The sequence below is a fragment of the Salmo trutta genome, chromosome 12 (genome assembly GCF_901001165.1).
Source record: "Salmo trutta chromosome 12, fSalTru1.1, whole genome shotgun sequence".
Lineage (NCBI taxonomy): Eukaryota > Metazoa > Chordata > Actinopteri > Salmoniformes > Salmonidae > Salmo > Salmo trutta.
The window spans coordinates 38,483,315-38,496,220 of NC_042968.1; the positions used below are offsets into that span (position 1 = coordinate 38,483,315).

Genomic DNA, 12,906 nt, shown 5'->3' on the forward strand with positions numbered 1-12,906 from the left:
CCTGGTTTAAAAACAGCCTAGATTTATTAGCCCACAGCCCACAGCCCGGTGACCTCAGCATGCCATCTCAGCACTGCAGTAGAAACTGGAGTCTGCAGTGAAGTAACTTGTCTAATAGCACAAGAATGCTGGCTGGCAGCTTCCATTCCTGCACGTATTTTATTAGCTCAAGAAACCTCTTTCCCCCCTCCTCTCCTTTTCCTGTGTCGAACCCTCTCCCCTTCATCTTCCCTAGTGCAGGTCTCGTCTGTCTTTCTGCTGCAGGACTGCCTCTGGCACTGAAAGTGGTTGCCAGTTGGTGAGCGTATAAGGCATTTCTACATACGTTTACAGGAACCTGGTGACACTTGGCCACTGGCCCCGTCCTACTCCAGTCCAGATGGTAAACACTAGTGCTCACCCCCAGCCCTTGCTCTTTCAACCGGCACCAACTGGAAAGCATTGTGATGGGCCGGCCAGGCCATTGAGTTGGGCCTTGCGTGCCGTTAGAGGGCTTATCCAGCACCTTTAACACCCTGCCCCCCCCCTCTCGACAGACAAGCTAATGCAAAATGATACTGGCAGCCAATACTGGCTGAATAGGAAAAAGCAACTGAACAGCTATGTTGTCTTTGGCATTTTGTCAGCATTTAACTCACTCAGTGACTGTGCTGTGCTCCAATATTGGCAGAATTTGTATGCGTGTGTTAATACGTATTAAAAGCAACAAAAAATGTTGATCGAAATACTATCTGCTAAACTGTACAGCTAATCAGGTTAGGAAAGGGGTTTATTGTAGCCATGTCGGCGTACATATGGAAACATAACTTAATAATCACCAATGCACTCCTTGCCAAAATCCCAACGCCAATATCAGCAAACCAAGTCATCCTAGGACATAACAAATGAAGCAGATCATTTCAACAGTTCAGAAGGCAGTTAAACTGACAGGCTGAAATCCTCAAGGTGTTTGTAGCTTGATTATCGAGAAGACGTGTGTTTGTGATCTCTCTCGGTGTAGTCTCTGGACTTGTTTGCAGTAAAGGGACCAGACGCGTGATCTTCTCGGTGTAGTCTCTGGACTTGTTTGCAGTAAAGGGACCAGACGTGTGATCTCTCTCAGTGTAGTCTCTGGACTTGTTTGCAGTAAAGGGACCAGACAGGGTCAGTAAAAAAAACAAGGTCAACCCTTTCAAATGAGAGTTCAGTGGGGGAAGCAGGCAGAGACACCAGTGGCCCACCCTCCCCCTTTCACCCTCCACCCTCCCCCTTTCACCCTCACTCTCTCCCTCCACCCCCCTTTCCTTCAACCTCATTAGGGTCGCCTGAGCCAAGTGATTGAAACCAACATTAATGAGAACGATTGGCCTGTATTTCACCTCTCATTTCCACTGGGCAACAAATAGCGCCCCTGTCCCTAAACCCTCCACCACTGGGCTCCTTGGTTCTTGTATACTACTAATGAATAAGACCCTAATGGCAGAGAATATCAGTCAGGAGGTTGCTCCTGGATGCATGGGTCAGCGGCTCCCAGGTCCCCACTGACACGTTTCATTAGGTTACTGGGAGCTCCATAATCAGCTCCCCTGCAGCTGGTCAAGCCTGCCGGCCACAGGGACACGGCTGACCCCTGAACCTCTCCTACTGAACACGCCTTTAGCCGCTTCTCAGCATTCTCCATCTCCGACTGTGGTTATTAAGGTTTAAAGCAAATACAAGTCCTTCAGGTACCTGAGATTTCTCCTGCTCCACATGGATCAAAATGACTTTGGCCTTTACTCTGACCATTCCAATCAAAGGGGCAATCTGATATTTTCAACCTCTCCCTGACCGAATCTAATAACTACACGTTTCAAGCAGACCTCCACAGTCCCTGTGTCCAAGAAAGCAAAGGTAACATGCCTAAATGACTAAGCACTCACGTCGGTGGCCATGAAATGCTTCGAAAGACTGGTCATGGCTCACAGTACCACCATCCCGGAAACCCTAGACCCGCTCCAATTCACATACCGCCCCAACAGCTCCACAGATGATGCAATCTCAAACGCACTCCACACTGCCCTTTCCCACCTGGACTAAAGAAACACCTATGTGAGAATGCTATTCATTGACTACAGCTCAGCATTCAACACCATAGTGCCCTCAAAGCTCATCAATAAGCTAAGGACCCTGAGACTGAACTCCTCCCTCTGCAACTGGATCCTGGACTTCCTGACGGGCTGCCCCCAGTTTTGTAAGGGTAGGCAACAACACATCTGCCACGCTGATCCTCAACATGGGATGCATGCTTAGTCCCCTCCTGTACTCCCTGTTCACCCACGACTCCAACACCATCATTAAGTTTGCTGACAACAACGGTGGTATGCCTGATCACTGACAACGATGAGACAGCCTGTAGGCAGGTGGTCAGAGACCTGGCAGTGTGTTGCCAGGTCAACAAACACATCTCAATGTAAGCAAGACAAAGGAGCTGATTGTGGACTATAGATTAAGGAGGGCCGAACAGGCCCCCATTGACATTGTGGTAGTGGAGTGGGTTGAGAGTTTCAAGATCCGTGGTGTCCACATCACCAACAAACTATCATGGTCCAAACACACCAAGACATGTGAATGTGAAGAGGGCACAACAAAGCCTTTTCCCCCTCAGAAGTCTGAAAAGATATGGCATGGGTCCCCAGATCCTCAAGAAGTTCTACAGCTGAACCGTTGAGCATACTGGTTGCATCCCCGCCTGGTATGGCAACTGCTACAGAGGGTAGCCACCCAGACTATTTACACCCCCAACCCCACATCCTTTGTTTTTACAATGCTCCTTCTTGCTGTTTATTATCTATGCAGTCACTTCGACTAACCTGTACCCCCACACATTGACTCGGTACTGGTACCCCCTGTATATAGCCTCGTTATTGCTATTTTATTGTGTTACTATTTATTTTTTATTTGTAAATCTTTACTAAACTCTATTTCTTGAACTGCAGGTTAAGGGCTTGTAAGAAAGCATTTCACGTAAGCTCTACACCAGTTGTATTCGGCGCATGTGACAAATCAAATGATTTCATTTGATATGCAGTTGAAACAACACCAAACTGGTCACCCCGCCACTTGTTTAGCCCCTTTAAGGTTCAGAGATAATGAGTTTGTTACAATCTCTTTAACTGCTACAAATGCAGCTAAGCCAAATTATCAATCATGGCATCATGTCACTGAAATAAGAGAAGGTTGAACACAAACGGTTTTATTTAAATTTCGGTTAAGAGAAAAGGTTGTGTAAATTGATTTAATAATCCTGCTAAAAGCCCTCAGAAAAAGCTCAATCGTTCATACGTACAATCAGCTGAGGTAATTATCAGTGTGCACACACACAGCGAGCGACTGATGTAAATATGCCTGCTAATAAGGTTTGTAAACCTCTACGTGTCCCTGTGGGGGTTAAAGCACTTTGCTCACACCAGCCATGTTGCCATGACAGCCTGGTTCATCAAGGGACCGTGGAGATAAGAGAGAACTCTGAGAAAAATGGTGTGGATACACATCAGTTAACTACAGGGGAATGATACAGGCATTGTGCTAATACTGGAGCTGGTATTAATGGTGTTAGAACAGTGTTAGATGATGGTGGTATGTAAGGGATACACATCAGTTAACTACAGGGGAATGATACAGGCATTGTGCTAATACTGGAGCTGGCATTAATGGTGTGCAACAAAAAGCTATCTAGAAAGATTCAATTCATGTGTCATTTGAAATGGTGAAATACTTTGATGTGCGCAAGACGCATATCGAACTTAGTAGCATTCAAATTAAAATATGAGTCTCAATTTAAAGAACACATCAGTGGCTTTAGTTCTTGTGCTGTCAATGTCTGAAAGCATACTAGTAACATTGATGTCCCATCAGCCACCATACATTAAAATCAGAGTGGAAGTTGAAATCCAAGGCTTGTTTCATCATGCATTGTCTCACATCGGGTGATGAAGGGTTAATAGATACATACGTTTCTATTGGGCGCTGTGTGTGTAACACATCCTCAAACTATGACCTCAGTTCAACATTTGATTAACTTGCCGTTTTAACATTTTCACCAGAAAAGCTAAGTCTGAAAGGTCATATTTTTCCATGGTTTGGGTGATATCCGGGTTATTTGTGTGCATTTCACATGGTTATAATGTTGTTCGCAGAAAAAGGTTTTTCTCCTGAAAATGAGCTCCTGTTGGGTCTTATTGTGTGTAAGTCACTCTGTACGAATGTGCACTCAACATTCTGAAAGCAACATACAGGAGAGGATAAATTGATAACATTTCCTGTTTGACATTTCTATTGAATGTACATGATAAATTACTTCTGGAGCGGCACTGGACAAAGAAAATACTGATGTATTGGTTAAATCTCAAGGTTCAAGTCCAAAACTTCCAACTTTCCATCTCTTTATGATAAATGAATGGGGAGGGGGGAGGGTCGAGTTTGTCAAAAGAACATTAGTCAAATGGTAGTTGTGGTGTTTAACATGGTATCTCTTAATGACTTCAGTGGTCAGGGGCCATCTGGCTCCTCTATTGCTTTTACATCAAGTCTATTGGAGTGGGTTAAGGTTGCGGTCTATTGGAGTGGGTTAAGGTTGCGGTCTATTGGAGTGGGTTAAGTTTGCGGTCTATTGGAGTGGGTTACGGTTGCGGTCAATTGGAGTGTATGGAAGATCGCAGTTGTCAGCCAGAAAGAATGGGCCTGCCCTCTGGACAGCATGGAATTTCAATTCCAAATGTGTCTTGTGTGGTGAGCTGCAAGCAGCACTCGGGAAATTGGCCACTTTGACAATTGGACAAAGCCCATTGATATGAAGTGAAGACTACAGAAAGGAGGAAGGAGGGAAGGAGGTGAAGGGAGGGAGGTGAAGGGAGAAAGTCAAGGCTCAATTGAACATCCATTTAATTCTTCCGTTCTTCCTGACATGTCCTCCTCTACTGTTAAAACAAGAGTTCGATTTTTTCCCCTCCCCTTCTTCCTCGCTGGCCAGTGTAGACAGCTACAGGCCTCCTGTCAATGTTCGCTCCGGTACATCAAGGACATAGCACTGAGCAAGCTCAACGAGAGCAAGGCGTCACCCCTTTAGAAAAACATTTAAATGAAGCCTTTGACAGGTGGGGGTGATGAAAAGAGTAAGACAGCATGGCCGGCAGTGAGCTCCAGAACCCAGAGGACCTTTCATACAACATGCTTCCTCCAAACACTGACAAGTCAGCACTGCTTAAAAGACTTCTCCAAATGTTTATATGATAATATCCGTTTTGTAGCGACCTCTTTTTCTGCTCCAATGCCAAATAACTACGGCGGCTAAAGCTAACAGTCTTAATCCTCCAATGATGTAAATGTATAAACAATCCAGGGAACATTTTTCCCCAATCAGCCTGTATTATTGATCTATTAAGGCATAGTGCCTGTGTGACCGCTAGGGGAATAGCCTGCTGTGTGTGGAGAGAGAAAGAGAGGTTGACAGGGGTAAAACAGCTTTGGCGTGGGCTGCAGCGTTGGCTGGGAATCAGCTGTGTTCCCTGGCCCTCGGAGCGAGAGGCTTTCTGGGCCGCACTTCAAGAGCAATAAACTTTCCTACAATTTTCAGAGCTGACATTTTGGAAGTATCAGCGGCATGCGAGGCCTGGGAAGGTTGGCCCAGGGCACTGCAGCGGAGACCCTAGCCTGTCACCATATCCACGCTGAGGGATGTGTGTCAGAGCTCAGCCTTAAAATACCATTCCTGCTCCTCCCTTGGTCTTCATTTCCTGCACTGCAAGCCAGCCGACTCAAACACCTCCATGCCAGACTCTCCTTCTCTCTTTTCACCTCTCTCATGTTCAGGGTTGAATGTGTCAGAGGGTGGAGACTGCACAAGCTCCTTCACATGGGTGAAAAGCTAATTGATTCACATACAGATGCATAACTTACCTTTAAAAGGTGGCCGTTTGGAGGTCAAATTTATCTAGGTTGTTACCTTTAAGCGCATATTACATTGGATAAATCATTCATGCTGAGACTAGACATAATATCAGAAGCCTGGGGAAAAGGTGAATGCGGCAGGGCATGTTTTTATGGGACTAGATTCTTCTTTTTTCCCCCTCCACCTCAACCACCCTTCCTTTCTCTGGAGCGCTTCATTCCGGTGAGGTGCAGACGTTTAACTGGTGTCTGTTGTTCATTGACTCCCACAAGGGCAAAAGGCAGAGGTGAAAATGCAGCTGTTGTGCGGCATGCTAAACAAGTTACATGCTCGCCACACTGCATGCCTGAGCAGCTCCATGTGAGAGTTGCCATGCAGGAGGAGGCAGCACTGCTTAACATCACAGTTAATCACACTGTTCTCTGATTGGCTCTGGGGCTCTGCGGAGCATTGCTCTGCTCATGCCTAGGTTTACTCATTTGGTTCCCATGTGTTAAGTTGTCTGTTTTTAAGTCTCTCTCGGTGGAGAAGGGGAACATAGAGCCTTGAAAAGGAACTGAGTAACTGGGCTCCGATTAAACCCTAGCCAATAGGTTGTTGTTCAACTGTGGATAAAACTAGCATAGGAGAATCTATGCTATTATAAAAGAAAATGTGTTCTTATCAATCGTACCTGACTAAATAAAAAAGGTACACATTTTTTTTTAACAAACACAAATAAATGTAGAGATGCGTTACAAGCTATGGGGAGGTGTTTTAAAGTGCTTTTATCTATGTGATCTCTACCAGAGGACTTGTTTGTTCCACTCACTGTCCACCCACATAGGGTGTCACTGAGATATAGATCTGTCCACTTCAGAGAGACAAAACACTGGCTTCAAAGCGAGGGGATATGCACTCCGGCAACCCCAAATGTTTCTCCAGCACCGGGGACCATAACAACAGTCTACACCTGCAGAACAGAGTGCTTCTCCTCCCAATCCCCCCGCTCTGAAACCACTGACCCCCTCCCACCTCCTCCCCGCTCTGAAACCACTGACCCCCTCCCACCTCCTCCCTGCTCTGAAACCACTGACCCCCTCCCACCTCCTCCCCGCTCTGAAACCACTGACCCCCTCCCACCTCCTCCCTGCTCTGAAACCACTGACCCCCTCCCACCTCCTCCCTGCTCTGAAACCACTGACCCTCTCCCACCTCCTCCCTGCTCTGAAACCACTAACCCCCTCCCACCTCCTCCCTGCTCTGAAACCACTGACCCTCTCCCACCTCCTCCCTGCTCTGAAACCACTGACCTCCTCCCTGCTCTGAAACCACTGACCCCCTCCCACCTCCTCCCTGCTCTGAAACCACTGACCCCCTCCCACCTCCTCCCGCTCTGAAACCACTGACCTCCTCCCCGCTCTGAAACCACTGGCCCCCTCCCACCTCCTCCCCGCTCTGAAACCACTGACCCCCTCCCACCTCCGAAACTACTGACCCCCTCCCACCTCCTCCCCGCTCTGAAACCACTGACCCCCTCCCACCTCCTCCCCGCTCTGAAACCACTGACCCCCTCCCACCTCCTCCCGCTCTGAAACCACTGACCCCCTCCCACCTCCTCCCTGCTCTGAAACCACTGACCCCCTCCCACCTCCTCCCTGCTCTGAAACCACTGACCCCCTCCCACCTCCTCCCTGCTCTGAAACCACTGACCCCCTCCCACCTCCTCCCTGCTCTGAAACCACTGACCCCCTCCCACCTCCTCCCTGAGCCCAGCAGAGTGGAATCACATTAGCACACTGGGGTCTATCAACCACTACCAAACAGCCCCCAGGGAGAGCGAGCCAAACAGCCCCCAGGGAGAGCGAGCCAAACAGCCCCCAGGGAGAGCGAGCCAAACAGCCCCCAGGGAGAGCGAACCAAACAGCACTCATAGTAGGTGCTGGCTGGCTGGCTTGCAGCCACAGACATGTCACTAACAGATGTAGTAGCCTTGTCTGGAGCCGCCTCATCCTCCCAACAACCTCCCTGACCCGGCAGTCACTTTCTCTTCCCTTGCTGGGAGACCGAGTCAGGGGGCAGCTGGCTGTGTGCTCTCCCTGAGGCTGGAGCCGCCATGGAGGACTGGGATGAACAAGACCCAGTGCCCACGGCTGGAGCCGCCATAGAGGACTGGGATGAACAAGACCCAGTGCCCACGGCTGGAGCCGCCATGGAGGACTGGGATGAATAAGACCCAGTGCCCACGGCTGGAGCCGCCATGGAGGACTGGGATGAATAAGACCCAGTGCCCACGGCTGGAGCCGCCATGGAGGACTGGGATGAACAAGACCCAGTGCCCACGGCTGGAGCCGCCATGGAGGACTGGGATGAACAAGACCCAGTGCCCACGGCTGGAGCCGCCATGGAGGACTGGGATGAATAAGACCCAGTGCCCACGGCTGGAGCCGCCATGGAGGACTGGGATGAATAAGACCCAGTGCCCACGGCTGGAGCCGCCATGGAGGACTGGGATGAACAAGACCCAGTGCCCACGGCTGGAGCCGCCATGGAGGACTGGGATGAACAAGACCCAGTGCCCACGGCTGGAGCCGCCATAGAGGACTGGGATGAACAAGACCCAGTGCCCACGGCTGGAGCCGCCATGGAGGACTGGGATGAATAAGACCCAGTGCCCACGGCTGGAGCCGCCATGGAGGACTGGGAATGTTGATGAGGCGGTGGCCTTTATATTCAGTGGCTCAGAACGGGCGCATCGAAGGGCGCATTGACTGTGGCTGTGTGGGCGATTTGTACCCCGCATGCCTACTGAGCGATTGAACATGCCCCGCTTTGAAGATTAGGTGTTTGCATTATTTTGCATGTGTGACAGAAGATTAGGGGAAGTTATTCAGGCCCTGTAAACTGGGTCTGCTGGTGATACACATTTAAAATGGAATGAATGTATAGCATGTGTGTGATCAAAGAAGTAGTGTTTCACTCAGACCGACGTTGTGGGAGAGTTGCCAATGGCCTACTACCCATCAGGCAGAGTTGAAAAGAAGTCTGGCTTTGTGTTGCCAGGGGTTCTGTTGAGTATGGATTAGAGGTCGACCGATTATGATTTTTCAACGCCGATACCGATTATTGGAGGACCCCAATATTCCTGTTACATTGCACAACCTTCAATGTTACGTCATAATTACGTACAATTCTGGCAAATTAGTTCGCAACGAGCCAGGTGGCCCAAACTGTTGCATATACCCTGACTCTGCGTGCAATGAACACAAGTGACACAATTTCACCTGGTTAATATTGCCTGCTAACCTGGATTTCTTTTAGCTAAATATGCAGGTTTAAAAATATATACTTCTGTGTATTGATTTTAACCTCTCTAGGGTAGGGGGCAGTATTTGCACGGCCGGATAAAAAACGTACCCGATTTAATCTGGTTATTACTACTGCCCAGAAACTAGAATATGCATATAATTGTTTGATTTGGATAGAAAACACCATAAAGTTTCTAAAACTGTTTGAATGGTGTCTGTGAGTATAACAGAACTCATATGGCAGGCAAAAACCTGAGAAGATTCCTTACAGGAAGTGCCCTCTCTGACCATTTCTTGGCCTTCTACACGCTCTTTATTGAAAACTGAGGATCTCTGCTGTAACGTGACACTTCCTACGGCTCCCATAGGCTCTCAGAAGGCGGCAGAACGGGGAATGATGACTTTGCAGGCCATGGCTGAAAAACAGTAGCGCATTTGGATAGTGGTCGATCAGAGAACAATGAGACTGGGGGCGCGTGCACGAGCCGACACCATGTTTTAATTTTTTCGTCTTTGAACGAAAACAGGGTTTCCCGGTCGGAATATTATCGCTTTTTTACGAGAAAAATCGCATAAAAATTGATTTTAAACAGCGGTTGACATGCTTCGAAGTACGGTAATGGAATATTTAGAATTTTTTTGTCACGAAACACGTCGGGCGCGTCACCCTTCGGATAGTGTCTTCAACGCACGAACAAAACAGAGGATATTTGAACATAACTATGGATTATTTTGAACCAAACCAACATTTGTTATTGAAGTAGAAGTCCTGGGAGTGCATTCTGACGAAGAACAGCAAAGGTAATAACATTTTTCTTACAGTAAATCTGACTTTGGTGAGGGCCAAACTTGGTGGGTGTCAAAATAGCTATCCCGTGATGGCGAGCTATCTACTCAGAATATTGCAAAATGTGCTTTTGCCGAAAAGCTATTTTAAAATCGGACATAGCGATTGCATAAAGGAGTTCTGTATCTATAATTCTTAAAATAATTGTTTTTTGTGAACGTTTATCGTGAGTAATTTAGTAAATTCACCGGAAGTTTGCGGTGGGTATGCTAGTTCTGAACGTCACATGCTAATGTAAAAAGCTGTTTTTTGATATAAATATGAACTTGATTGAACAAAACATGCATGTATTGTATAACATAATGTCCTAGGAGTGTCATCTGATGAAGATCATCAAAGGTTAGTGCTGCATTTAGCTGTGGTTTGGGTTTATGTGACATTATATGCTAGCTTGAAAAATGGGTGTGTGATTATTTCTGGCAGGGTACTCTGCTGACATAATCTAATGTTTTGCTTTCGTTGTAAAGCCTTTTTGAAATCGGACAGTGTGGTTAGATTAACGAGAGTCTTGTCATTAAAATGGTGTAAAATAGTCATATGTTTGAGAAATTGAAGTAATAGCATTTCTAAGGTATTTGAATATCGCGCCACGGGATTCCACTGGCTGTTGAGTAGGTGGGACGACATACCCTAGAGAGGTTAAGAAAGGCATTGATGTTTATGGTTAGGTACAGTCGTGCAACGATTGTGCTTTTTCGCAAATGTGTTTTTGTTAAATCATCCCCCGTTTGGTGAAGTTGGCTGTCTTTGTTAGGAAGAAATAGTCTTCACAGTTCGCAACGAGCCAGGCGGCCCAAACTGCTGCATATACCCTGACTCTGTTGCAAGAGATGACACATTTTCCATAGTTAAAAGAAATTCATGTTAGCAGGCAATATTAACTAAATATGCAGGTTTAAAAATATATACTTGTGTATTGATTTTAAGAAAGACATTGATGTTTATGGTTAGGTACACGGAGCAATGACAGTCCTTTTTCGCGAATGCGCACCGCATCGATTATATGCAACGCAGGACTGGCTAGAAAAAGTAGTAATATCATCAAACATGTGTAGTTAACGAGTGATTATGATTGATTTATTGTTTTTTATAAGATAAGTTTAATGCTAGCTAGCAACTTACCTTGGCTTCTTACTGCATTCGCGTAACAGGCAGGTTCCTCGTGGAGTGCAATGTAAAGCAGGTGGTTTGAGCGTTGGACTAGTTAACCGTAAGGTTGCAAGATCGAATCCCCGAGCTGACAAGGTAAAAATCTGTCGTTCTACACCTGAACAAGGCAGTTAACCCACCGTTCCTAGGCCGTCATTGAAAATAAGAATGTGTTCTTAACTGACTTGCCTAGTTAAATAAAGGTGTATAAAAATAAAATATCGGCAAATCGGTGTCCAAAAAAAACGATTACCGATTGTTATGAAACCTTGCAATCGGCCATTCCGATTAATCGGTCGACCTCTAGTATGGATATTAACAAATCATTAAGCCATCTAGGAACTGGCTATCTTTCTATCCAGGAAGATCCCATCTACCTGCCAAGTGCCAACTACTGCTAAAATGGCCGAATTATGTAACATGGAATATAAGAGGCAAAGCCCGTCCACAGTTAGGCCAACCCTGCCCACAGTTAGGCCAAACCCGCCCACAGTTGTGTGATTACATTGACAAAGCAGCTTCACCAGTCATGGTTTGAGTCAGGAGACCTTCAATAGGTCAGTCTTTGCAGCATAACATGAACCTTTAGGCAAATTCCTGAGAAAGCTAGTTATTATAGTCCCACAACAGACCTTGAACTTTGACCTCAGTGGAAGGCTTGAATGAACCGATGTTAGAGGTGATGCACGTCTTTACCCGTGGGCAGAGTAAAACAAGTGCTTTCTGTTACCTTCAAGGCCCAGACTGAACAAAACGTGTTGAGGCCCAATAAAACACAGCTGTTCTGTCTGTTCAAAAGGAACACCAGTGGCAACAATTGTCGGGCTATGCAGGGGCTAATGTTAGCCTACTCACCGTCTTCGGTCTCTTGCCACACAATGCCCTCCAGGTTGACGCTAGTCCCGGGCTCGCAGGGACCAAGGCAATCGGGCTCCGTTGCCAGGGACGCGTCTGATGTGTTGGACGCCACCGAGCGAGTGCGCACCATTATCTGCTCGCACGGGGACGCGATGTTGTCCCCCACGGCGGCCAGGAGGTGGAGGGGGGGAGGGGCCGGTGTGGAGACAGGAGATTCCATCTGCAAGAGAGAAGGGGAAGACACACGAGACACATCACTTAAAAAGCTCTGTATACAGCAGCAGATACTGTGTGGGAGGGGATGCCACAGAGAGGAAGTGCGTCTCAACGCATGGGAGACATCCAGGAATGCCAGTAAGGCCTTGATGTAAACTGATGCCTTGATTAGTCAAAGGGTGGTTGTTGTGTGGACTTGGCCCCTCTCTCCCTCTCCTTCCTCTCTCTGCTCCACCACCATGATTAGCAGACAGGAAGGCATTGAACTGCTTCAATCCCAACCACTGGAGGTCAGAGAAGGAGAGAGAGACTGGTGTTAAGCACTCTCCCTCCTCTGGTCTCCCTCTCGTCTCTCCTGCTCTTCTCTTGCTACACAGATCTGGCACCACATCTCATGGACTGATCATCACTCATTCAGCCAGATCTGACACCACATCATCTCATGGACTGATCATCACGAATTCAGCCAGATCTGACACCGCATCATCTCATGGACTGATCATCACGAATTCAGCCAGATCTGACACCGCATCATCTCATGGACTCGCTCACTAATTCCCTCAATTAAAGACTTGGTTGTGGTGAAGGAACAGGCGGCGAGGAACCGTAATTGATTCCGAGGCACTATGACGGTACAGGGA

General features: G+C 47.4%; 1 protein-coding gene across 4 annotated transcripts in view; it reads right to left on the reverse strand.

The window, feature by feature from the left end:
• LOC115203517 (zinc finger protein 609) overlaps positions 1-12,906 on the reverse strand; it is a 111,208-nt gene that overhangs the window by 17,809 nt on the left and 80,493 nt on the right. For all 4 annotated transcript variants that reach the window (XR_003880184.1, XR_003880183.1, XM_029768275.1 and 1 more), the window contains exon 3: positions 12,047-12,269. Coding sequence is in view for 2 of the 4 variants with exons in the window: in XM_029768275.1 (XP_029624135.1) it covers positions 12,047-12,269 (223 nt within the window). In the remaining 2 variants the exon portion in view is untranslated. The remainder of the gene's footprint in view (positions 1-12,046; positions 12,270-12,906) is intronic.